General features: G+C 47.6%; 6 protein-coding genes across 6 annotated transcripts; 3 read left to right on the forward strand and 3 right to left on the reverse strand.

Annotated features, from left to right (window-relative positions):
- Positions 1-85: 85 nt before the first annotated feature.
- On the forward strand, positions 86-1,955 carry N7516_010895 (uncharacterized protein; the record flags this gene model as incomplete). Its single annotated transcript, XM_057223613.1, has 2 exons — positions 86-530; positions 577-1,955. The coding sequence occupies 2 exons, from the start codon at positions 86-88 to the stop codon at positions 1,953-1,955; spliced, it is 1,824 nt and encodes a 607-aa protein (XP_057068753.1).
- A 356-nt stretch (positions 1,956-2,311) lies between these two features.
- Positions 2,312-3,396, reverse strand: N7516_010896 (uncharacterized protein; the record flags this gene model as incomplete). The annotated part of the gene is made up of 4 exons (XM_057223614.1): positions 2,312-2,624; positions 2,683-3,186; positions 3,247-3,337; positions 3,393-3,396. 4 exons carry the CDS (start codon positions 3,394-3,396, stop codon positions 2,312-2,314), a joined length of 912 nt encoding a protein of 303 aa, XP_057068754.1.
- A 2,584-nt stretch (positions 3,397-5,980) lies between these two features.
- On the reverse strand, positions 5,981-6,558 carry N7516_010897 (uncharacterized protein; the record flags this gene model as incomplete). The annotated part of the gene is made up of 3 exons (XM_057223615.1): positions 5,981-6,340; positions 6,414-6,464; positions 6,520-6,558. 3 exons carry the CDS (start codon positions 6,556-6,558, stop codon positions 5,981-5,983), a joined length of 450 nt encoding a protein of 149 aa, XP_057068755.1.
- A 1,958-nt stretch (positions 6,559-8,516) lies between these two features.
- On the reverse strand, positions 8,517-11,044 carry N7516_010898 (threonine/serine exporter family protein; the record flags this gene model as incomplete). The annotated part of the gene is made up of 2 exons (XM_057223616.1): positions 8,517-10,516; positions 10,564-11,044. 2 exons carry the CDS (start codon positions 11,042-11,044, stop codon positions 8,517-8,519), a joined length of 2,481 nt encoding a protein of 826 aa, XP_057068756.1.
- A 4,295-nt stretch (positions 11,045-15,339) lies between these two features.
- On the forward strand, positions 15,340-16,126 carry N7516_010899 (putative DUF341 family oxidoreductase; the record flags this gene model as incomplete). Its single annotated transcript, XM_057223617.1, has 3 exons — positions 15,340-15,387; positions 15,458-15,476; positions 15,528-16,126. The coding sequence occupies 3 exons, from the start codon at positions 15,340-15,342 to the stop codon at positions 16,124-16,126; spliced, it is 666 nt and encodes a 221-aa protein (XP_057068757.1).
- A 454-nt stretch (positions 16,127-16,580) lies between these two features.
- Positions 16,581-24,556, forward strand: N7516_010900 (putative polyketide synthase; the record flags this gene model as incomplete). The annotated part of the gene is made up of 9 exons (XM_057223618.1): positions 16,581-16,829; positions 16,878-16,964; positions 17,014-17,071; positions 17,118-17,457; positions 17,509-18,034; positions 18,081-18,681; positions 18,735-22,003; positions 22,060-23,748; positions 23,795-24,556. The coding sequence occupies 9 exons, from the start codon at positions 16,581-16,583 to the stop codon at positions 24,554-24,556; spliced, it is 7,581 nt and encodes a 2,526-aa protein (XP_057068758.1).
- Positions 24,557-25,187: the final 631 nt, after the last annotated feature.

Raw genomic sequence — 25,187 nt, forward strand, 5'->3', positions numbered from 1 at the left:
TTCGCACCCGCCGATAAAAAAAAATAAACTCCCATGAAGAATACTGATAAAGATTTTGGTGAGACAATTGACCATCACTATTTGTATGGCTTTCAATCGCCCCCTACCCATCTCTGGGGCGTGGAAGGATCCTGATGCCTACGTGGAGGCCCTCCTCTGCTTCTCCACTACCTCGGTGCTCTTTATGAATTTGTGCGGTGGTGTGCATATGGTCGACTTTCTGACCCGGGAGCCCGACCTCTATACAACAATTTTGCCAGAAGATTGGATATCCTTCTTCGAACAGCATGATATTCAAGACACCATCCGTCTACTCCTACGAGAGGACATTGACCACTTACGAGGCGCCGACGAGCCTTCTGTAGATCAAAGCAGCCGTGCTTGGAATGGAGGAGCATTCCCTCCCCAGAGCCTCTTGGACTACATTTTCAACATCCGTCAACTGACACTTCAACGAGAAATGTGCATCTCGTCTTCGGAGAGGATCGAATTACCCAAGCAAGTTGCTATGCACATGAACCGAAAAAAAAGTACACGAGGTTGAATGCTTTTCTCGACATGTCTCATCTCTATCAGACACTGTCAATAAGCGCCGAGGTGAACCAGTCACTCATATTGTGGATTTTGGGTCTGGACAGAACTATCTTGGACGCACACTGGCCAGCTCGCCTTACTACAAGCATATCATTGCAATTGAGCGCAAGCATCAGTACATCAGCGGTGCTAAGAGCATGGATATCCGAGCCAAGTTGGCAAAGAACCCGAATGCTCAATATTCCCATAAGGAAAAAAGTTCGTCCGATGGCTGCAACGGAACTACGGAAGTGACTATTTCTGAAACGACGGATACCCCTCAACCAACGATAGAAGGCTCGCATGTCTCAGATGTTCCTTTTTGCCAGATGCTGGGCAAGATTACCCTTCAATCTGACGAGCTACTCGGATCCCGTACCAAAAGCCCATTACGAGAAAAGCTACCCACGCCAGAGCTCCGTACCCGCGGCACTCTCAGCTATATTGAGCATGAAATCCAAGATGGCCACTTAGAGCCCCTTATCGACCACATCATCCATCCATCCCCTCTCGGAGCTGCTGATGGGGAAAGGAAAGAAGAGAGCGATGCTCGATTGATGGTCGTTTCCCTTCACTCTTGCGGAAACCTTGTCCACCATGGTCTACGATCCCTGATTGTAAATCCTTCAATTGTGGCTGTCGCTATGATCGGCTGTTGCTACAATCTGTTGACGGAACGCCTCGGTCCAAATACGCATGAGCTTCCTATTCTTCAATCCCTCCACCCTCGGCTTGAAGAGACCGGGACATCATACGATCCACATGGCTTCCCTATGTCTAAATACTACGAGAATTACCGAAGCCCCGGAGCAACGACAGGTGTGAAACTTAACATCACAGCTCGTGCACTGGCCGTGCAAGCTCCATACAATTGGGGCTTCAATGACAGTGAACAATCCTTTACCCGTCACTTCTTCCGTGCTCTTCTCCAGCGTATTCTCGTTGATCGAAATATTCTTCCTAAGCTGCCTGTGCCGGAAGACGTCCTCTCCGACGGGACTTCCCCAGAGGCTAGCACCAACTCTATTATCATAGGATCATTGCCTAAAGCCGCCTTTAAGTCTTTTACTGCATATATTCGTGCTGCGACGATCAAGATGAGTCGAGACCCGGTATATGGTTCCCAGATCCAGAAGCATATTGCTACTCTCACTGATGAGGAGATTCACTGCTATGAGACTCAATACCTCCACGCGAGGAAACGTATGAGTGTTGTGTGGAGCTTAATGGCGTTCAGTGCTCAACTCGTCGAGGCTATCATTGTTGTGGATCGCTGGCAATTCCTTCGTGAACAGGACTCGGTCAAAGACTGCTGGGTTCAACCAGTGTTTGACTATAGTAAAAGTCCGCGTAATTTGGCAGTCATTGGACTAAGAAAGTGATGAGTTGTGGGGAGAGGAGTTTTTGATGTGCATTACATGTAGATTTGAATTGATTGTATGTACATGTACAGGAGTTCGTAACTAGCAGAAAAATATAAAGTCAATGAATAAATAAGAATCATCCCCGAGGAATCCCTTCAGAAGCTAGAAAGCGTCGACTCACTAGTACTAACTTAGGCATAATGCCCATACGGAAACACCAAGATTTGTAAATTTCAGGTCACGCCATATCGTGGGTATTCCACCATCGTCTATTTTTACACAATGTCGGACATTGGATGAAGATTTGACTCTGTCTTTGTTTGTACCTGTGCATGGTTGTATATATAATCCCTTGTTCTCCCTCCTATACGGACTCATGGTTGGACTCCGGAAACCCGTCTTCCAAGGGCTTGTTCGATTTCCACGCTACTTGTTCGTACGTGCGAGTATCGTCCGTGGGAGAGCTCTAGTGACTGAGTGTTAAACCCTCGCACTGAGTCCATACCCTTTTCACTGGGAGACGCAGTCTTGGACAATGTCAAGAGGGAGATACCCGTGAAATTGAGTAGAAATCCACATATCATTGAGATGATGCTCGTCCAGTTGCTAGTGTTCAGTCCTTGGTAGAAGATAATGGAGGCGGAGAGGGTACACGTTGTAAAACCAACATAGTACATCGCGTTTACTCTGTCAAAAAGTTAAGTATATCGTCTTTGGCTTATCAGAGATAGACAAGAAAACTTACAGCGATGCAGGGAATTGGCCCATTGCCTTATTCAAGTAGTTCATCTGAGTCAGGGTGGTCACTACCAGGACCAACGCGAAGACATAAGTCGAGGCATGGGTGAATTGGTTGTCGCCACCCGCGGTGAGCTTGACTGCAATCCCAAACGCCTTGACCGACATAACGGATATGGATCCGACCGAAGAGCAAATCGAGATATAAACCAGCGGGTTTGTTCGCCCCTGGACCGGCGCGACTTTCCAGATGATGTAAATGGCAATTATTGCAACGGAAACACAGTAGAGAAGAAAGACTAGAGATGTGTCAGTAGGTTCATAATCCAACTCCGGGAAGGGTTGCTGACATGGTTGAATTGCCAGATGCAGGATCTCATCAATAGTCTCGATTTCCTTGTCGCCGGGTGCATGGAGCACCAACAACACTGAGCCTAGAAGACAGGCAGCACACCCGAGTTTTCCGAGCACATTGATCTCTTCCCTGAGGAAATACGAGCCCATCATGGCACTATAAGTGATTAGCGTGACAGTCCACTGGTGAAATCCATCATTAGTCGGGCTGACTCACCCAACGAGCACGCTCAACGCTCCAAGCGGCGTTACCAGCACGGCGGGAGCGAATGCATAGGCCGCGGTATTCATCAGTTCTCCAGTCACCACTACAATGATGGTCTATTAGCCCCTAGCGATGTCCGTCCAGTCCGATAATCATACGCATGGTCGTTCCACACCACCACACCGGACTTCGTATGTATTCAAATCCATCACCAGTAAAGCCATATTTCTCGGCTGCTTGTATAAGACCCTGGTAATTTCCATATCAGATTCGGGATACGCTGCAATTGAAGAAACCCGGGATATTGAACAGGCGCCGAACCTTCTTAGTGACGACATAGCTTGAACCTGATTGGAATGGTCAGTATGTCTAAAAGCATCTCGAAACGGGGAAAAGGTGACACAACCAATTACTGTCGCGGATAATATCGCCAGTGTGAGGCCAATAAATCTGACAGAAAAAAAAAAAAAAACTGTCAGCGGGAGAATAACGAATAACAAAGAGGTATCAGGCAGCCACCGTCTGAACATACTTATCTTCTACCTTTCCCACCATCGTGGGAACCTTTTTGACGTTTGATTAAAAAAGAATGAGGCGTAAAGACATAGACCAGGGAAGTCGTGTTGTCAAAAAAAAACTGAGAATGAGCATGAATCACACACGTCAGAGGTTTCAGTTTGCCGAATTTCAGCCGTGTGTCAGCACTAGTACCTTTCTTAGCAGGGGTAAATCTGCTCCACTATCAGGTTACAGTGAAAATGATTGCAGGATATTGGACTAAACTACTCCGTACAGAATATATTAAGAACAATGTGGATCGATGATCTTCCTACAAGACCCTTTCTCAAGAGACAAGCGAGCCGCCACCCTACAACATATATTGTACAACCCCCCATACCACCAATACGATCCCGGATTTAATAGAGCAAGAGGGTAGGATCTTACTAGTTATCTACAACATAGCCTTTTAAGAATCAAGTACTTAACAATATTACCCTTACTACCCGTATTTTCAATATACCGCGTTTAACTTAACGCGACCGCTCTTAATAGGACCTCTCTTAATAGCTATACCGATCGAAGTACTATACGCGTGAATTCTTATAAATTAACTAATCTGATATTCTAGTATGGAAAACATTCTAATTCGGAGACCAAAAGAAAGAAACCAAATACAACTAGTCGGTACGCTGTAAAAGGATGGGACTTCTTCATGTATCCGAAAATGTCAGGTTAGGGCTGATCAGAAACCTCCATTTCTAATATGGTTGATCAACTCGGCCCAAATGGCTATGCTCTTGGGGGGACCAAACCCTAGCCAGCATACACGCGAGAAGGTGTATGCGAAGGACGGACTTTCCACTCGTCGCACTAGCCCAGATTGTGGTCGAGTTAATCCCTAGATGAAGTCCGAAAACCCGATCAACAAGAACCCATCTTCGATGTCGCCTCCTGGACTATTTCACTGGCACGGGTTCCGTTTGCTTCAAGCAGCGCTGGTACATCTGTAAGAACATCATGGACCCTTTCACCTGGATAGCGGGTCCAACGTGTGGAATACTTGGACAACGTCAACGCAGATCAATCGATTGCTGTTTTACGATCTGCACACAGCCACCTAATAATATGGGGATTGGGTAAGTTTCTGTATATATCATTGGACATGTCATTGTTGCCAGTTTGTTGGAGCAAAAAGAGCATTCCAACACGGAAAGGAGAGACCACTCGCCTTGGCATCCCGGATATAAGTTACTCCACTCCCGCTCCCATCGAGCAAACAATATAAACAATGCAAATGCAACAAATAGCCAAACCACTGCCAGATCATATCATTGAAATGATCACATAGTTAGTTATCAGGCTCCCTACAGAATGTATGATATTTGATTAGTAGCTTTGTTTTTATTCATGGTACATTCTAGCAACATATTTAGCATGCTTTGTGCTCTGTCTTCTCTTAGTTGCCATTTACCCCCATTAAATTGGGTATTCTTTCTTATGGTGGCCAATATCATTCCAAAATGAGTTGTCCTTTTTGTTCATGATGCATTAAACTGGATTATCTTTCATCTAACAGTTTCCTGGTCTAGCGGTTATGATTTTCCGTTAACAATTGCCCCTTAGCAAGTGTTCCGGAAAGGTTCTGGGTTCGATTCCCAGGGAAACTATTTTTTGTTTTTCTTTTATTATTTTAATAACTTCGTTTTTACTTGCAAAAATGATATTCTATAGGATTCAGTTTTTGTCTAACTATTTTCGCTCTTGTAGGTACTCTTTAGTCTTTTTTTTGTCAAGTTTTTAAGGCTGGCAGCTAAGTACAGCAAGGTGGCCGTGAAATATATATTGTTGATCAGTCCAGTATATATCTTATCCTACCTTGTATCTTTCTAGTACTCTTTCTAGTACATCCTTTTGGATATCTTCCCAGATATATATTTGGAATATTATATTGAAAATAAAAACCCTTGAACAGTTCGGATGGCGGTTAATTCTATGACAAGAACAGAAGCTACCACGAGTACCAGCCAACCACTAATCAGACAGATAATGGTATGGATTGGCATGGAGACAAACATGGGCTTCTGGTTGCCTTGGTGGTTCTGTAGGAAGACATGACTTCCTAGTCATCTCCACAATGTCACGATACTGTATACTCATTCACTGTCGGGGGTCTCGCCAGCGAGAATCACCCAACCTCTGAAGTGATCCACCCTTTCCTCCCTCCGCCCCCTTCCCCCTTCACCCTTCACCACCATCTCCACAACCATTCTCCCACACGCCCCCAGAACGTGGGTAGCTCCTCCTCTACCCTTGGTTCCTCCAGCCTTGGCTCCTCCTCCAGCCTTGGCTCCTCCTCCAGCCTTGGCTCTTCCTCGACCATCACCAATTCACACAGCGGAGACCGTACGTGTGGGAAGACGTACGGACGTCCGCGGCGACGGCGACGGCGAGGGCTTCCCTGGGCACTGCCAAATTTGTATTTGGCAATTTGGCGTTCGCAGACGGCGAGTTGCTCGTTCAACTCCCGCTGCATCTGCTGCAAGCCGTGGTAGGTGACCAGCAGCTTGCGAAGGTCACGGAGGGCTGGCTTGCGCTTCTTCCTCGCCTTGATGGGAAAGACATGTCAGTTTCTGAATAGAATGTAGATTGGTTCAAGGGAAGGGAAGGTTAGGACTCACCCGCCAGGTTTCACGCCCGGCTGAGCGCTTTCTCTTCCTCATGTTTGAGGGCTGTCGTATGTCAGTTTGTGCACATATCTTAGTGGAAAGTAGGGTGGAGGCTCACCAGTGAGGGTTGTTCATACTCACTCATGTTGGCATCCATGTTGTTTTGTATGGGGATGCAAAGAGAGTTGTGAACATGATAGAAAGTAAATGAAAGGTGAGATGGGAATCTGGTATGATTTTATACAGTGATAGTGATAGCCCAGGCACCAATCTTGGAGATTTGAATACCCGTTCTGCTTATTATGGAGGTAAATAATATGCATAGGATGTCATTGAGTGAATAAGGACGCCTTCCCTGATTGACCAGAAGGATAATGAGAATTCAAGTGACAATAAGAGAATGTACAATAGAAGCCATATCCCCTGAATAACGATTCTGTTTGCCTGGTATAAAAAACAACCCATTCAACTTAGATTAAACAATATCAAGAGCCACATGACTGAAAGATGAGGAACAAGTGAGAGATAGGTGAGAGATAAGTGAGAGACTTGTAGGAAAGAGTAGCATGGCCGAGGGTAGCTGATGAGGCTACGGCGCCTTGATATTGTTTAACCAGAGCCCCTAAAGAATATTATCGCTAGTCCAGGCTTCTACTCTGTATAACTAATGGATGGGATAACCATGGCGCAATGTCTCTGTTATGTAGTTTTGGATGTGAGTGTCTATTAGTCTATGCCCTATAAAATAGCCCATCTAATGTAATATCCCGACTTTACTTTAAATTATATCATGCTGCCCGTACTTGGAAACAAGGCGAGAAATTGCCAGTCTGAACATTGACCGTGTTGGAAATCCTCTGGGGAAAGACAAAGAGCCCTTCACGCATTTAAGGCCCTCCAATCTTAAGCTGCTCCAAACTCTCCGCCACAGTCAAGCAAAACACCAATATTGCCATCTTCAATCTTCAATCTTCACTGAAACCCCGATGGCACCCTCTGCCCGAGGACATCTTGCTTGCTCTCACAGCCAAATGCCAATTCTATAGCAGCCATCCTCCGAGTTATCAGCCGCAGCAGCGAACTTCGCGTTCATACGAGCCAAATAATGCAATTCGAAAGCCGGAGCAGGCAAGTTCCCCCCATGACCGCAGACACTATCAACTGGCTGTGCAATTGGAAAGGGAAACGAGCGAAGCTCCATCCATTGAATCGGATGGTTCTGCCGTTTCATTCGTGCATCAAAGCCCTACACCACGGGCTAACACAACACGTTTCACATGCATCCGAACAGGACGTGTAGAGAACCTTTCCACTGCAAGCAAGTTACACCCATCAAGACCCCAATCAGACCCATCCCCCCCACGACCGCAGACACTCTCAACTGGCTGTGCAATTGGAACGGGAAACAAGCGAAACTCCATCCATTGAATCGGATGGTTCTGCCGTTTCATTCGTGCATCAAAGCCCTACACCACGGGCTAACACAACACGTTTCACATGCATCTGAACAGGACGTGTAGAGAACCTTTCCACTGCGCCCGTTTCGAGAATTGCTAGTGTCTGTGTGGGTTTTGCTGTTGAGCGGGCGAGTGTCATTTGATATGGGTCGTCGACTGCATAGGGGGAGGTTGCCTGCGGCGTCGGTGATGGCTGCATGGATACTGTGTCTATTCCCCACGATGCCGCCGTGGTCTGAGGCGATGAAGTCGATTGGGAGGATTCATCGCATCTTGGGTCGTGTCTTCTGTCACTTCTGTTGCAGGTTGAGTTAAGTGTCTTGGTATTTGGAGACGCCCGTGGCGATGTGTCATTGAGTTGCAACATGAGGTGAGAAGAATTCACTATATTTTGACTATTAGAACAAAGCGCCAAGATATGAACCGTTGTTAGTATCTTGTCTAAATAGATCCTGTATAATGTGTATTGTTGTTGAACATGTCCAAAAGTGATGTCGCTTTAATGACGCCTCCGTCCAAGTGTATGAAATGCAAATGTAAATCCCAAACGCCCAATGACGCTGATAAGCAGAAATATAGAAAAAAAAAAAAGAAAAAGAAAAAGACCCAAGCACGACACATCTATAGCAGGAATATGTGCAAAAATGCAAATAAATGACTAGAAGCTGAACAGACCAGTGCGCTTCTTGCCGTATGGGTAGACAACCAAAGCGGCGATAAATAATCCGACTGTGATACCGATCGCGACTTGGATCATGCCGAAACCAAGACTGGCAACTGAGGTTTCAGAAAGAGCGCCAGAAGGTGTACTGGTCCCATTGTTTGAGAGGTTCTGACGAACCTCGTCGGCGTATTTGATGCCCGCGATCAAAGAGCCACTAGAGGCGAGGCCAGAGGGGACCAGCACAAATATACCAGGAAGAATGGCGGTGGCGGCATGGCCATGCCAGACCCGACTGTACAGATTGCCCAGGACACCAATAGTGAATGCGCCGACGGTGTTGGCGACTTCTGATTGGGGGCCGAGCTTGGTGGTACTGAAATAGTTGGCGACGTACCCGGACAAGGCGATGAAGACCATAACGGGCATCTGCTTCCATTTTCCATGGTTCACAATGGCCAGAAAAATAGCGTAGATAGCCACGAAGGGGAATGTTCGTGCATAAACCGACCCGTAGACATCTAGGCCTGAGCACGTGGATGCAGATGTCGCATTGCCATCCATCAGCCCGTAGATCGTAGTCCCCACTGTGATACCATAGCCCAAGAAGAGGGAGTAGATGATCGCATACACCATACGGATCGAACCAGCGATGATTTGGTGAGATTGCAGTTCCAGACTGCTACAAAGAACCATAAATCCAGGGAGAATGAGAGCGATAGACGACTGTGCCATAGCGGAGAAGCAGAAAAGTGGTTCAGATACACCATTGCGGGTAACCATAATGCTGCCGAACGCACGGGCGAGGAAGGAAGTCACGATAGCAGCAGTAACCTCGAAAACGTTGGAGTACAGGGTCGACCGTGGCGCGAGGACGTGTTGCATTAGCCCAACAATACAACCGAGACAGAAGATGATGGGCATATCGATCGGTCGCGCCTTGAAAGCGAATGGGCCGACAGTTGCACTAGCAAGACCGTACACCAGGACTAAGATCCATTTGTTGAATCGGGGCTTGCGCTGCATAATCTCGTCCAGCTCCTGAGTTGCCTCTTCAACACCGATAAGGTCGTGAACCACATTCTTGTAAACATTGTGCGTATCAGCGAGGCGACCAAGGTCGACTCCTTGCACCATTCGCACGAGTTTGACTTCACCAGTGCGCGTGATAGGATCATCAAAGGACATCACCATGCAACCGGGCAGATATAAGAATTGGCCCGAAACGTCCAAGACCCGAGCAGTCATTTGCATGTACTCCTCTAGACGATGGGTGGGCGCACCATATCGCATAAGCGCACGGCATAGCTGCATGATGTACCGCTGACGAGCGATGATCTCTGCGATATGAACAGTGACACGGATCTCATCCTCCAGACGGGTCTTGCGCTTGCTCTTCTTCCGTTTCTTCTGCACACCGGGAGCCGCATCCACTGCAGCCGGCAGACTGGCCGTGCTGAGGTTCATGGAGGCATTGACCAGCGACGAGGTGGACCGATGGGCCGATTTCTTGTACCATTTGAGCTTCTCCTTGCGCGGGGTAGCGGCGCCAGAGGCTGGCAGAGAGGCAGGGAGAAGGGGTGATAGGGAACCCTTCTTCGGCGTGGAGATACCGGAAGAAACCTGAGTGTCACTGTCAGAGTCATCTGTGATGACACTTTCCGCGCGAGAGTAGCCACCCTGGGCGGCCTGGAGCTTCAGCAGCTGCGACAAAATGCCGCCGCCGCCGCTGAGTCCACTGGATCGTCTGCGCTGCGTAAAGGCGCTGAACAAGCCCTCGGGGGTTGTTTGTCCGGACCGCTGATATGCGCCCCGAGGTTTCCGCTTCTGCAGCTGATCCTGAACCACGGTCATGTTGCGGACCAATCGATGAGCCTCGGCGCTCGGGGGCGGGTGGATAATATTCTCACCACTCTCCAATGCGTGGGCTCGATCGGCGTCATGGCGCGCGCGACGGGCCTGCAGCTCCTCGAGTGGGATACCGCTGTCAAAATCATCTGGAATGTAAGATGCGTTAAGCGGCTCGCCCTCATCCGGGGGCGACCGAGGCGTTCAGTGAAACGGTGAGTTTTCTGTCGCAAAATGTGGCCTGTAGCTCTGAATCGGTCGCGTGCCGAGGTAGTCCGGTCCATTTTATCGATATCATGTTTCTCTGACTCTCCGAACTGGTTTGGGGTGTGGACGTTGGCGAGGCCGGAGCCACGGCGGGAATGTGTGGGGGCTGGCGGGGTGATAGTTCCTGATAAGGGGATTTCGTTCAGGTCTGCGGGCGGCAGTAACGGTCCCGATGAGGGATGTAGGGCATCTTCTTCATTTCGGCGCAGACTTATCGAGCGAAAACGAACCCGATGATGGGATCGGCTGCGAGGGCGCATGGGTGGCTCAAGCCCGACATCGTATTGGGTGGCATCGACAGTGGTCTCGCGCTCAAGGCTATGACGATCATCGGGATTGTCAATGATTGGAAGAGGGTATTCTGCATATTCTTCATTTGGGCTGGGATGTGGGTTGATGATGCCTGACATGAAGGGAATCTTGAGTGAGCGCAGTGGCTCGGTGGGGGATTAGCCGAGAGCTGCAAGCCGTTTATGCAAGTCACAAGGCACAAGGCACGAACAATAGGAAGTCACAGTAAAAACAGAAAAAGAGAGATGAAAATATAAGAACAGATTTAAAGAAGGACAAAATAGTTAAATAGTAGAAGAAAAGAGAAAAATAAATAGAAAAGAGAAAAGTTCCAAGTTCAAAACCTGATAGAAAAAAGGCTAGAAAGGCTAGAACATGATTCAATGGCAAAACCAAGGAACTACACAGTTAGGGTCTTGGGGATAGCTAAAATAGTTTAAACAAAAAATATAGAAAAAAAGACTAAAATGGATAAAAGAAAGAGTCTAGATCTTTTAAAGAAATGAAATCATATACCATATAACATAGGTAGATTGCTCAACACTATTACCTATTAACCTCCGATGGAACATCCATGGATACATACATACATGCACACTCACATATCCCCTTTTATCATTCGACTAGAAATTCATTCTAGAGTTTCTAGTGTACGTACTACCTGCAAATCGGCATCAGTGAGGTGGTGTGGGTCATTAATGTGGCGATCTTATTCTGTCCAGTGATATTGGCACCGAGCCATCCGCTATAAGGTGGTTTGTGCTTCTAAGTTCTTATACCGACTAGATATAGTGCATATAGTTTATAAATGCTGTATTTTTATTCATCTTATTTTCACCTCCCTTATCTCTGGCTCACAAAATAACCCCTTAGGCCGCGTTTGGTCTGCCCAAAACGTCGATCCTGACCCACGCCTTGGGCCATTTGTGATTTCGCAGCCACCTCCTAAGGTGGAGTGAAGTGGAAAGATGAGAATCCCCTTGCAAATCTGATGCCATTATCCCACTGTGATATCAAAACAAAAGAAGAAAAGGGTTGGTGAACAGACAACAAACTTATAGATAGAAGCAGGGACCCACTAAAGGATCCTCGGGATTCAACGCAGAACATTACGAATCGCCGAGAGCTCATGGACGCCACCCGGTGGAGTCCCAACCTTGGAAAATGGACGTAAATCTGTGCAGTTGCACATGATATTCCATTGAATTTAGGGGTCGAGACCGTCATCTATCACACATGCTATCTTGTCCAACATATATGCAGTCGCACCCCTGTTTTCAACTCTTGTTTCTCTCTTATTGGACGATTGCCGAGGTCTGACCGCTGCAGATTGGACACAGTCCATTCACAAACCTTGGAAACTCTCATGTTGAGGTATGCCGCGCATGGACGCCACGAAGCCTAAGGGATGAGGTACAAAGAATGTGGTCCGGGCTGCCCACGGGCTGCTGTCCACCAATTAACCAGGCCCGGTCCAAGTGCAAAAAAAAAAAAAAGCAAATCTAGAGGCCGTCGAAGCTTAACTGCTATTTGGTAGAGTGGGCATCCCTGTCAGCGATAGAGCTATAATTGTGAAGTAGTCGTCGTGGCAGGGTATCCCACCCATGAGGAGAGTCCAGGTGCAAAGAGACAGCCTTGGTGGGGAATATGGTGGTGAAACTGGTTATAGGTGTGTTCGTACTCGAAATTCAGCCATCAATTCACAGGTTTACCATTGGTCAGAGCCACAATGGATCCTGATAAGGGTTGCCACTGCCGAAAGGAGGCAAAGATAGTTGGACGAGAGCGAAAAGAAAAAAGAATAGGAAAAAAGAACAAGAACTGAGAGTTCAGAGTGATGCCATATAATGTTCTAGTTTTCAGAGTGAGATGTGAAGAATGATCTCCAGCCCTATGTTGTAGAATATTCCAATCCGTACGATGTCAACATGTCAACGGGAGGTACTGTGGGGGTGTTTTTGCCTTTTGCCCGGCAGAAAAGTAAACCGCCCACATTTAAATTACCAAAATTACAGATCCTCCTATTTGCACATGTACCTTTCGTATGATAACTAGTTAACTAACTATGTCTAGTAAAATGTACTTCTTTATATCAGATCCCTCGTTTGGTTGTTGTGTAATTTTGGTAAAGAATTCCAAGGATATCACTTTGAGAGTACGGGCGACTAAATAAGCCATCCGACACATAACTCTCTCATTGGTTATTACCTCACCGCCTAGTTCATTACATACAGACCCAGAGAAGGGGAGAGAGAGAAGCTATCTGTCAGACTGGGATATGGCCTCCCTAGGCCCTAAACAGGAACCGAGGTTTTTGTTATGGTCTAGCGGAAAAGACGCCGTATTTATTCCCACACTATCTACTATTTATGTGTGGATCTGTCTCTCTCCTACCTGTCCACTCCGTTCCCTACGAACCCATACGCATTGTTTCTCCAAACGATTCATCGCAGAAACCTCCATCAGTTATGTGTCGGGTCGCATATTTAGTCGCCCGTACATATACCTAATACCAAGACGCTCGTTGCTCACCTACGAAAGGGGTCTATGGACTCAATAAGGAAGAGGTGGAATGTCTTGTCCCAGACGTCAAATACCACGATCTCGCTGGCTTTGACCAACCGAAATGTCCCTTAGCGGAGTGCGGTTGTTCATTCTCTTCTTGGACTAGCCTGCGAGAGCATCTCCTGGAAGTCCATAAAAAAGCAAAGCAGAGGTACAAGAGCTGGTACCTCTTCGCCTAGCCAAACAACAGCAAGAGAATAAGACAATTCTCTGCCCACAACATGGCTGTGAGAGTCGGTTTGAATTTCCTGTGAAGGTCCGTAGGCATCTCACTACAAAACATGATATGACATTGAGGCCGAAGCTGAGGAGATGGAGGTCACATGACCCTCCAAGGTATAATAGTACCCTCCAAACAAGGCCTCGTCCCGAGGTCTGCTTGGGAAAAGAAAAGAAAAATATGATACAACTTGAAAAACTTATGATTGTAAAGATGTAAATCACGTATCACGATTCAGGGAGAGAGTTGAGGGCCGAGGTCCTAAATCAAGCCGTGGCGATACCATTGCCAACCATCCTCATCGTCTGTGGGGAATCAATGTTCAATCCTCCCAAAGTCGTGTGGCGATATGCTTCTTTTGGCGAGTATACTGGCTGAGCTGTCGCCATGATTATGACTTTCAGCAAGGAATCAGTTAGTAGACTAGATGGAAGGGTCTAGGCTATGTCCAATATTTCACCCTCTAAATGTACTACCTTATCTCAGCAGTTTTGTCTGACGCCCAAAATCCAAAGAGCTTCCTATTGCGAGAAGGTTGTTTGCAAACAACTCGCTGTTGAACTGTTGGCGAGAGTAAGGTTGGCTGGGTATCCTGAGAGGTAATTATCGCCTTATCACCTCGGAAGATATCTTCTTCTGTTCGAGTCTAATGAAGATGTCATGGTCGATGTCATAGACGAGGAGAAACCGGAAGTGGGATGGTGTTGGTTGATCGTTTGACTGTTGCCTACAGTTCCTTGAGGAAGGGTGCAGTCAGAATAGGAGTTTATGAGGATCAACTAGCTCGAGCTATCGGACAAGCCACACGGCCTCGGGAACCTATTTTCATGGAGAAAGTCATTGTAGTTTCTTCCTCATCCGGGGAGTTTGGAGAGTTTGGTTGACGGGGCGCCGTGAAAGTGCAGCACGGGGGATACGAAGAGTATGGATATTCGAGTGATATATTGCGTGTGGAGGTATAATGAATGTTGCATGGATGTTGGTCAATATCCTCGAAGGTTATCTTCATACCAAGCAACGCCGACATTCAAGAATCATTGATCGGCAACTAAGCCTAACTGGGGCAGTTAAGGTATTGGGTGTACGCATCTTGGGATTTGGCTATACACATCCCAACAGCTTACTTCGCCCGGGAATTGCTTACTCCGTTGCTTGTCACGCCATAATAAAAACCATGTAGGCCAATCCTTTGCTGCCAAGACGCCAATAGGACCTGGATTGGCACACACGTTTAACAGCCTGACAATATCAATGGTGAATGTACAACCGCCATGGATTTCGTCAGAGGGTTATAATTGGAGTGAGTACAACGCTTCGTGGACTACGTGGACTACGTGGAGTATGTCGACTCGGATCGACGTGTCTGTGCAACTGATATCCTCGCCAAGTTTAAGCCGAAGTGGATCTGTCTCCTTGCGGCGAGTTTCAAGGTCCCTGGTCGTTCATGCATATCGATGAAATGAAGCCGAGCGAGTTGAATCCTTTTTCCACCGTGGATTGTTGTTTGCCACAAAGGAAAATATAAAAAGTCGCAGGCAGACATGGCCCTCCCCATGGCAAGTTGCAGTGATCCTTGATGACAACGGCGACTTTTGCTCTGCTTAGTCTATCTAGCGCTACCCAAACAGAATGCCGCTAAGATTGTTGTGTCTCCATGGCTGGGGGACGAATCAGAAGGTGAGCTACATATGTACGAAATGTGCTGATAGTGGGGGGGGTGGTTGACGGTGTCCTCATTTCCCAATAGATTCTACAGTCGCAATTGAGTATGCAATCTCCTGCTTTAAGTGACGAAGCACAAAACTCTAATCAAATAGGTGGGCTTATGCATGAGCTCCAACGCGACAACACCGCGACCTTCTCCTTTCTTGAAGGTGACGTCGATTCAGCTCCCGGGCCTGGAATCGCCGGTTACTATGATGGTCCGTACTACAGCTACTATCGTTTCCCACGCACCTTTTCCCACGAGGACAGCGATGAGTCCGATATCTTGGAGGCGTACGAGCAACTCAGTGAAACAATTGCCTTGGAAGGTCCGTTCGACGGGGTTCTCGGCTTTTCCCATGGCGGCACATTGGCTGCTGGATTCATGATCCACCATGCCAAGATGAATCCAAACGAGCCTGCGCTATTTCGATGCGCAATCTTCATCAATTCCCTCCCACCCTTTCGCATGGAACCTGGGAAGCGTCCTGTTGTAGACGAAGGATTAGAAGGGTTTATATCCATCCCCTGCGTGCATATTGCTGGCGCTAAAGACCCACTCTTTGAATACTCAATGACTCTGTATCGGCTCTGTGCCGCGAGGTATTCGACATTTGCCGTACATGGAAAGGGTCATGATGTCCCCAGTGATGGAAAGAATGTCGCCATAATTGCCAGTGCAATTCGAAAACTCTCCAGTCAAATCTTGTGAGACCGGATACTGAACTAAGGGTTCTTCACTTCGGCTGTGCGACAGGGGGATAGGGGATGGGGAGCAAATGTTGAGCGAGGAAAAGTCTGTTGAAAGAGGGGAGTAGTATGGTCGCGGTTGTGGAACATAACGTGTAAGATGTTGTAACGGCATATTGCAGATCCTTCGAAGGCAAAAAGTTTGTTTCAGATCGAGACGTTCATGGGCTTTTGAGTTTTGTTTCGCCGTTGAGGGTTGCACCCGGATACTCGCATTGCTGCGACTTGAGATGAAACCTTCCCACATATCCCGATGTAGACTGTCACCGAGAATGAATGGCGCCAGAGAATCAAGTAGACTGATCACTTTGATACAAGAAAGCCCATAGCCCTGGTCTAAGAAAAGCCAACCCCCTCGCTTTTCCTGACATGAGATATATGGTTATTGCCCGACGTCTAGCAAACCGAAAGGAACAATGTCACCACAGATTAGGATCGATCCTCTAAAAGCGACCATTTCGGAAGATGAGCTGGAAAACATGACTACAGATTCCTGTGCACCGATAGCAATTGTGGGGATCGGCTTTCGAGGACCAGGGGATGCCAAAAATGTCGAGAAGCTATGGGAAATGATCCTCACGGGTAGAGAGGCATGGAGCCCAATTCCAGCTAAGAGGTGGAACAGTGCAGCATTCTATCATCCAGATCATGCTCGTCACGGGACGGTAAGTGACATGTGGAACGAGTCAGAATAATCAATAATGTGGGAGTAGATCAATGTGGAAGGTGGCCACTTTCTGGAAGAAGATATATCAGTGTTCGACGCGCCATTTTTTAACATGACGAGCGACGAGGCAGCGGTGAGTACATGTTCAAAAGTTGTTGAGCTCAACTAACCGTCAACATCAGGCTATGGACCCCCAGCAGAGATTGCTCTTGGAGGTAGCATATGAAGGTCTTGAGAATGGTAGGTAATTGCTCCAAATTATGTTCTCAAGGCTAATGATAAACAGCTGGCATTCCTCTGGCCAAAATCATGGGCACAAAGACATCCTGTTTTGTCGGGTCCTTCTCAGCAGATTATACAGATCTCCTCCTGCGGGATCCTGAGTGTGTACCCATGTATCAGTGCACCAATGCCGGGCAATCACGTGCAATGACAGCAAACAGGTTATCTTATTTTTTCGATTTGAAAGGGCCCAGTGTGACGGTAGATACAGCTTGTTCAGGAAGCCTTGTTGCACTTCATTTGGCATGCCAAAGTCTCCAAACAGGGGACTCATCGACAGCGATTGCAGCGGGAGTGAATTTAATCTTGAGTCATGAGTTTATGTCAACCATGAGCATGATGAAGTATGTCAGACATTACCCATGACCGGAAATATCAGACTGATTTGGTGTTAGATTTCTCTCCTCAGATGGAAGATGTCATACCTTTGATGAAAAGGCTAATGGATACGCCCGAGGCGAGGCAGCTGGCTGTCTTATCCTTAAACCCCTAGCCAAGGCGTTGCACGACCGGGACAACATCAGGGCCGTAATACGAGGAACCGGTTCCAATCAAGACGGGCGCACCGCAGGGATAACACTACCAAATGGGGCAGCCCAAGAAACCTTGATTCGGAGCGTCTATACACGGGCTGGTCTGGATCCCTCCGAAACAGATTTTGTGGAGGCTCACGGGACAGGCACCCTAGCTGGAGACCCAGTTGAGGCAGGGGCAATTGCTCGTGTCTTTGGATCTGGTCGTCCGCCTGGCAATCCTGTGCGGATTGGCTCCATCAAAACCAACGTCGGCCACTTGGAAGGGGCAAGCGGAGTAGCAGGTGTGATCAAGGCAGTGCTGATGTTGGAAAATCGCATGTTCTTGCCAAACAGGAATTTTGAAAAGATTAACCCGCGCATCCCACTTGATGATTGGGAACTAAAGGTTTGGATACTCAGACAAGTTGAAAATTGGCGACTAACGTTAGTAGGTTCAATTGCACCCCGAGACTTGGAATACCACTAGACCTCGTCGCGTTTCTGTAAACAGTTTCGGATACGGTGGAAGCAATGCACATGTCATTGTCGAAGATACTCAAGGCTGCCTCTCTAGCTGGAGACTTGGGAGAGATGCTAGAGCTCCGTTGACCACAGCCAAATGCCATGATGAGCTAGTCCCTAGTCCACCGCTTGGTTTTCCCCGCCTATTGATGCTTTCTGGATTCGATAAAAGAACCTGTCTACAACAAATACAAGTTCTAGGCAATCACCTCGTCGATAAGGCAGATGCAGTTGACCATGAGAAATTCCTGGATGATCTTGCATACACGGTCAACGAACGGCGCTCTGTCTTTCCATGGAAGGCAGCCATTGTCGGAGACACGTTGGCGGGGCTGGCGGCCTCGCTCACTCAGAACCTCAAAGCTAGGAGCGCCATCAGTAAACCAACCCTTGGGTTTGTCTTTACTGGGCAAGGCGCACAGTGGGCCGGGATGGGGAGAGAGCTGCTTCAGACCTATCCTGTCTTCAAAACATCAATTTTGGGAATCGACAGATTTCTGAATGATATTGGAGCTTCTTTTACAGTGGAAGGTACACAGACACAATGCTTTCAAAGGTTCCGTGTATTGACAAGGTGGAAACAGAGGAGATCACGAAGTGTCCCGAGAAATCCGATTTGAACCACCCAAGTTTCAGCCAGACAGTGTGCACGGCATTACAGATTGCGTTAGTCGACTTGCTAAAATCGTGGGGTATACATCCAGACTCGGTAACGGGTCATTCTAGTGGGGAGATTGCCGCTGCATATGCTACTGGTGCACTCAGCATGAATGATGCAATGTCAGTGGCACACTACCGAGGTGTTGTGGCAAGTCAGCTTCTGCATGAGCAATTAAACAGAGGTTCCATGATGGCAGTTGGAATGTCTGCCGAAGAGGTCAAGCCCTACCTGGATGAATTCCAGCCTAGACAACTGGTGGTAGCGTGCGTCAACAGTCCATCGAGTGTGACGATATCAGGTGATGCACTTGCGATTGATACACTCGCCCAAACATTGAAAGAAAAACAGGTCTTCAGTCGACGCCTTGAAGTGGGCATCGCTTACCACTCTCCTCATATAGAACAGGTTGCCGAGAGGTATCACGGCTTTTTAGAACATATCCAGCCCCGAGGACTGGGTCAGATAGCAGACGACAAGAAAGAAAGGTCGGCGTCGTTCTTTTCTTCGGTCACTGGAACGAGGGTTCCTTTGGAAGAATTGAATGCTCAGTACTGGGTGTCAAATTTGGTCGGGCAAGTGAAATTTGCAAATTCGCTAAGGACCTTGTGCTTTGAGACAAATGCCCAGCGTGCTGGGAGTACAGGGGCTCCCAGAATAAGAAGGGCCGGAGCAGCCCAAAAGCCTTCCGTGGACTGTCTCATCGAGATTGGTCCGCACGCGGCACTTTCTGGGCCGATCAAGCAAGTTCTACAGGTCGATGCAAAACTAAATGCTGCCGATATAACTTATATTAGCATTCTGACGCGTAAGGTCAACGCGGTCACTACAGCCCTTGGTGCAGCCGCCACACTAGCATCGCTGAACTACCCTATTTCTTTTAGTGCAATCAACCGCCCTATGGGGATCAAGGAAGGTAGTGCGCCTCAGCTACTGGTTAATCTTCCAACGTATGCCTGGAATCACACTAGGTCATATTGGGCAGAGCCACGGCTGAGCAAGATGTATCGGAACCGAAGGACGCCGCGGATGGATTTACTTGGTGCACCAGACAACATGGCATGTCCATTCGAGCCTCGCTGGCGAAATTATCTTCGAACATCAGAGCTGCCTTGGCTTCTCGATCACAAGATCCAAGGGAACATTGTTTTCCCTGCCGCAGGGTATCTGGCCATGGCTATCGAAGCATCAATTCAATTGAACAAAGACGAAGAAAAGATTGCTAGATACATCCTGCGAGATGTGGTGATACAATCAGCCCTGGTACTCAATGAAACCTCCCCCGTCGAGGTCATGGTATCTCTTCAGAAGTCGACACAAGACCAAGAAAATTTGTACAATTTCCATATATATTCCATCACAGAGGAGAATAGGTGGATTGAACATTGCACTGGCTTTGTCGGCACACAGAAAAGCATTAATGTTTCAGGCGATGGAGTCGAGGAAACCGAGGGTTATGCAACGGTTCCATTGGGGACTGAAGTTCATGGAGTATCGGTGATTGACGTCCGTGAATTCTATGACAAGCTTCGAAATTCCGGTCTGGAATACGGGCCATCCTTTACGAATGTGATGAAAGCACGTGTGACCCTAGACGGGACGTGCTTTGCAGAAGTCACTGTACCAGATACAGTATCCGTGTTGCCTGCATCATTCCAGCACGAGCTTTTGGTTCATCCATGCACCCTGGATAGCATGTTTCACACAATTTTCGCGGCTTTACCACCAGGTATGGGAATTGAGGAAGGACCTGCCGTCCCTGTCTTCATTGAAGAGATGATTGTATCGTCCAGTCTCAGTTGTTCGGCAGGAGAGCTCATGAGCATCTGTACTCATGTGCGCCCGATGCCAAACAAGGACGTAACAGCATGCATAGTCGCAGTGAGTTGTAACGAGAGCCAATTTGAAACCGAGCCAACTATTTCACTTCGTGGTCTACGGTGTGCGCGGCTAGAGCGCAATGAACCGGCATCGAACAAAAAGGACAGCCGCTTGATTTATCAGATTGACTGGAAACACGATCCAAGCTTTCTTTCCGGCAATAATCTGTCATTTCTATTTGCCAACGACTGTGCTGCCCGAGAGCCCGCACCTCAAATAGAATACGAAGAGAGTGCTGCCGGCTTTATCAGAGCTGCGCTGGAGGAAGTCAGTACAACAGAAGCAATAGAACTCGACCCTTCTCACCGCAGATTCAGGTGTTATCTCCAAGATGTGCTCGAAAGACATGATGACAAAATCTCAATAGTATCATCTCACTTGGAAAATATCCATTCCATCCCGATGGGAAAGCTCCTGCCGGCCATTGGCCAAAACCTCGTGTCTATTATTCGAAACAAAGTTGATTTTTCTACGGTCATTGAAGACGACCGCCTTATGGATGAGTTTTGGGATATATTCTCAGCGGATGACTCGTACCAAGCAGCTGCAAAATATGTCAATTTGATTGGCCACGTCAAACCAGATATATCAATCCTTGAATTTGGCGTTGGCACAGGCCAGATAGCAGAAATATTCCTGAACTATCTCGTGACGCGTAACGAGAGACCTCATTGCGGAAAATATACATTTGCCCATGAAAGTGCCTCTGTGCTTGAACATACCTCGAAGCGGCTGGAGGCGTGGTCAGAGTTGGTTGAATGCAAGCCCATGGATCTTGGCAAAGAATTCCCTAAACAAGGGTTTGAAAAGAATTCTTTTGACATTATAATACTCCCCCATGGATTGTGTACTGCACGCTGTGAACAAAGTGCTCTTAGCAAACTCCATGATCTTTTAAGGCCATCAGGCTATTTGATTGCAGTCAATTCCTCCGACCCAAAGAAGGATGTGCTGAAAAGTCTCTTGTTCAGTGCATTGCACTGCTTGTCTGCAGACGAATTCTGTTTGGGCCAGGGTGCTTGGACCGAGAGTCAATGGGACGAGATCCTGCAAGATGCTCATTTCACCGAGGTTGATGCATTTACAGAGGAAGACTCTGAGAAGAGCCATCAGTTCATCGTGGCCAAGAAGCGAAAATACCACAAGTCCCCTAGAAAAGTTTCCATCATTTCCGAGGAAAAAAGCGAAACTGTGAGACACCTAGTAACTAAGCTCGAGAAGATCTCATGTGAGGTGAATGTCACAGACGTTGATAATGTGGATTTCAAGGATCATATTTGTTTGGTCCTTGACACCTCAAACTCTTCCCTGCTGGTCGCTCCCAGTGAAACCATATTCAGCAAGATAAAAGCAATGTTTACACAGAGTAGGGGGTTCTCTGGATCACAAAAGGAGGGACAATTGAGTCTGTGAACCCAAACGCGGCCTTGGCTGTTGGATTTGCAAGAACAGCACGTGCCGAATCAGGTGTTGACCCGATCGTCACCCTTGATCTGGATGCTCAAAATCCTCTCTCAGAATTGCAAGTCGCCGAAATGATCGCAAAAGTTCTGGTTGCCCGATTCCTCAGTGAAAATTCAGACAAAGACACGGAATATGCGGAGAGAAATGGACTGATCCTGGTTCCACGAGTACTAGAGAATTCGAAGGCAAATAACACCATGAACAGCATTGATGATCTTGAGGCTGTATCCGAGCAGCCTTTCCATCAACCTCAGCAGCCTCTCCGACTTTCCAGGAAGGTTAAAGATCCCGGTTTTGTCGGTGATTCACAGATGGCAGAACTCCCTGTTGGCTACGTCGGAATTCAAGTACACTCATTTGGCTTGAGTAAATGGGATGTTGAGCCAGAGCACCTTGATTGGGAAACAGACGACACTCTCGGACTGGAGTGTAGTGGCATTGTATCCAAGGTCGGTGCTGGGGTCCACGGCATCACTGTGGGCGACCGGGTTGCGTGTCTCGGAGCTGGCACTGCCAGAAGCTTTTATCGCGATTTGGCATCAACTTTCCAGAGGATCGATGACGAAATGTCATTCCAGGTAGCGTCGGCTTTGCCTCTGGCGTATACTATTGCCTATTATGTTGTGAACTATTTGTCAATGGTTGAGTCCAATGATGCCGTTCTCATCCATGACGCCGGAAGTCATTTCGGCCAAGCACTTCTGGAAGTGTACCTGCTGAAAGACGCTCGGATATTTGCGACAGTGCAGAGCCCCGACGAAAGGGACTTGCTGAGCTCGAGGTTCGGGATACCCGAGGAGCAAGTCTTCATCAGCGGGAAGAATGATGTACTCAAGGGTGTGTTACGGTTGACCGATGGCAAGAAGGCAAACGTAATAGTTACATTCGATACCCCAGAGGACAAAATTGTACAGAACTGCACTGCGCCATTTGGTCGATATATTCAACTTCGAACAAACAACCTGAAGACTCGACAGCTATCATGCCCACAGAACATGTCCCTGTCTACTGTCAATATATTTGAGCTGCAAAAGGAGAGGACAGACCTTGCCAACCACATATGGCCGAAGGTCTTTCACTTGTTCGGCGACGGGCGACTCAAAGGTCCTGCATCTACCGATGCATATCATATTTCACATATTCAAGAGGCAGTAACAGCGACCCAAAGCCGACAGCATGTTGTGGTTCACGTAGAAGAGAATGATCGTGTGAAGGTACAGCCTACCCATACCCCAGAGGATGTCCCCTTGCATTCCGCTAATGAGATCCAGGCCACCCTCCCTAAGTCCACACAGCCATTGTTCCGCGCAGATGCATCATATATGCTAGTTGGTGGGCTTGGTGGAATTGGGAGGGAGGTTGCGTTGTGGATGGCACGAAACGGAGCTAAGAACCTTATATTCGTCAATCGAAGTGGCCTTTCAAAATATCAGTCTCAGGTGACAGTGAAGAATCTGACGGAAAATGGTATCCAAGTGACTACCCGAGCTTGTGACATCTCCGACGAGACCGGGGTCCAACGAATGCTTCATGATCTCTCTCATTGTGCGCCTCCAATACGGGGCCTGATCCAGGCGACCATGATACTCAAAGACGTTCATATTGAAAACATGAGGTTGGACGAGTATCGGGATGTTATAGGACCGAAGCATTATGGCACCTGGAATTTGCACCGACATCTCCCCCCCGAATCTTGACTTCTTCCTGATGTTATCTTCTATCAGCGGTGTTATTGGGAATGCTACACAGGCTGCTTATGCTGCTGGCTGCACGTTCATGGACGCGTTCGCCACTTATCGAAGAAGCCTGGGTCTTCCAGCAGTATCTTTGGATCTCGGGACGATCACAGACGTTGGTTATTTAGCCGAAAACAGTGATCTAGCGGCTAAAATGGAACGACAAGGATTCCAAGGCACTGACACACCAACTCTTTTATCCCTCATACAAGTTGCAATCTCTCAGTCGACGAGCGGTGAAGCACAACTTGTAACTGGTCTCGGCCAATGGAAAGAAATGGAATCACTTGCAAACCTTGATGCGCCCTTGTTTGCCCATTTCCGGTACAAGTTCCAGGTTCCTGGCAAATCTGCTGCACTCGGTGACTCGATGGAAGGATTGAAGGCTGAACTTGGCGCCGTAAAAACGGTAGATCAAGCTACCGTTGTAATATGCGACACTATCAGCAGAAAGATTGCCTCACACCTCTCTATCCCCGTTGAAAATATCAATCCTTCTAATCCGGTCTCCGAGTATGGAGTTGACTCCCATGTGGCCGTGGAGCTGCGCAACTGGATATCAAGATCCATGGATTGCACTATCCCCATTTTGGAAATTCTAGCAAAGTCTATGTTGGAGTTGTCTCAGAAAATTGCCAGTCAAAGGTTGGAGAGCAAGCCTGAGTGAGTTACCGATCTATGTTGGCGATGGGAAAGTGTAGAATATACTGTGAAGAAGACCAGCACTATGTGAATATGTCAGCCACATATAATGTAGTGCTTGCTTATTTATAGATAAACACCATTATGATACCCTCTCTGTAGCCATGCACCCCTAGGTATAATTTGACAATGGAGAGTACAATACCTAAGAATATGTAGAAAGGGTTGGGGAATCAATGACCTTCCCAGTATATAAACTATAAACCCCAACGCTAAACTACATGTGGGTTAGCCTGATTTGGAAGTCTCCGAGATATCAATATGTCTCCGACTCTTCGACACCTCCAGAGCTGGGACTCTTTCCTCCTTAGTTCTCTTTCTTCAATATGATTGTCGCACTATCTACCATAAAATTGCCAGATTGTATGAGAATAACGGTTGACCATTTGACATATGTCCCTTGGAGTGCTCTCACCCCCGTTATAGTATAGCCAATGCCATTACCATGTTAGGTACTCGACAACCTTTGCGCCTACGATCTGCCTGTACGGAGTGTTACGCCGCCAAGGTAGGTCAAATTGCAATGGGAGCGATCGAAAAACCCTGACCGTGATGAACATCTTTAGGTCCGTTGCAGCGGCGAGAAGTATGGCTGT

This window comes from Penicillium verrucosum (assembly GCF_028828655.1).
Source record: "Penicillium verrucosum strain IBT 35672 chromosome Unknown utg000005l_segment0_segment0, whole genome shotgun sequence".
NCBI lineage: Eukaryota > Fungi > Ascomycota > Eurotiomycetes > Eurotiales > Aspergillaceae > Penicillium > Penicillium verrucosum.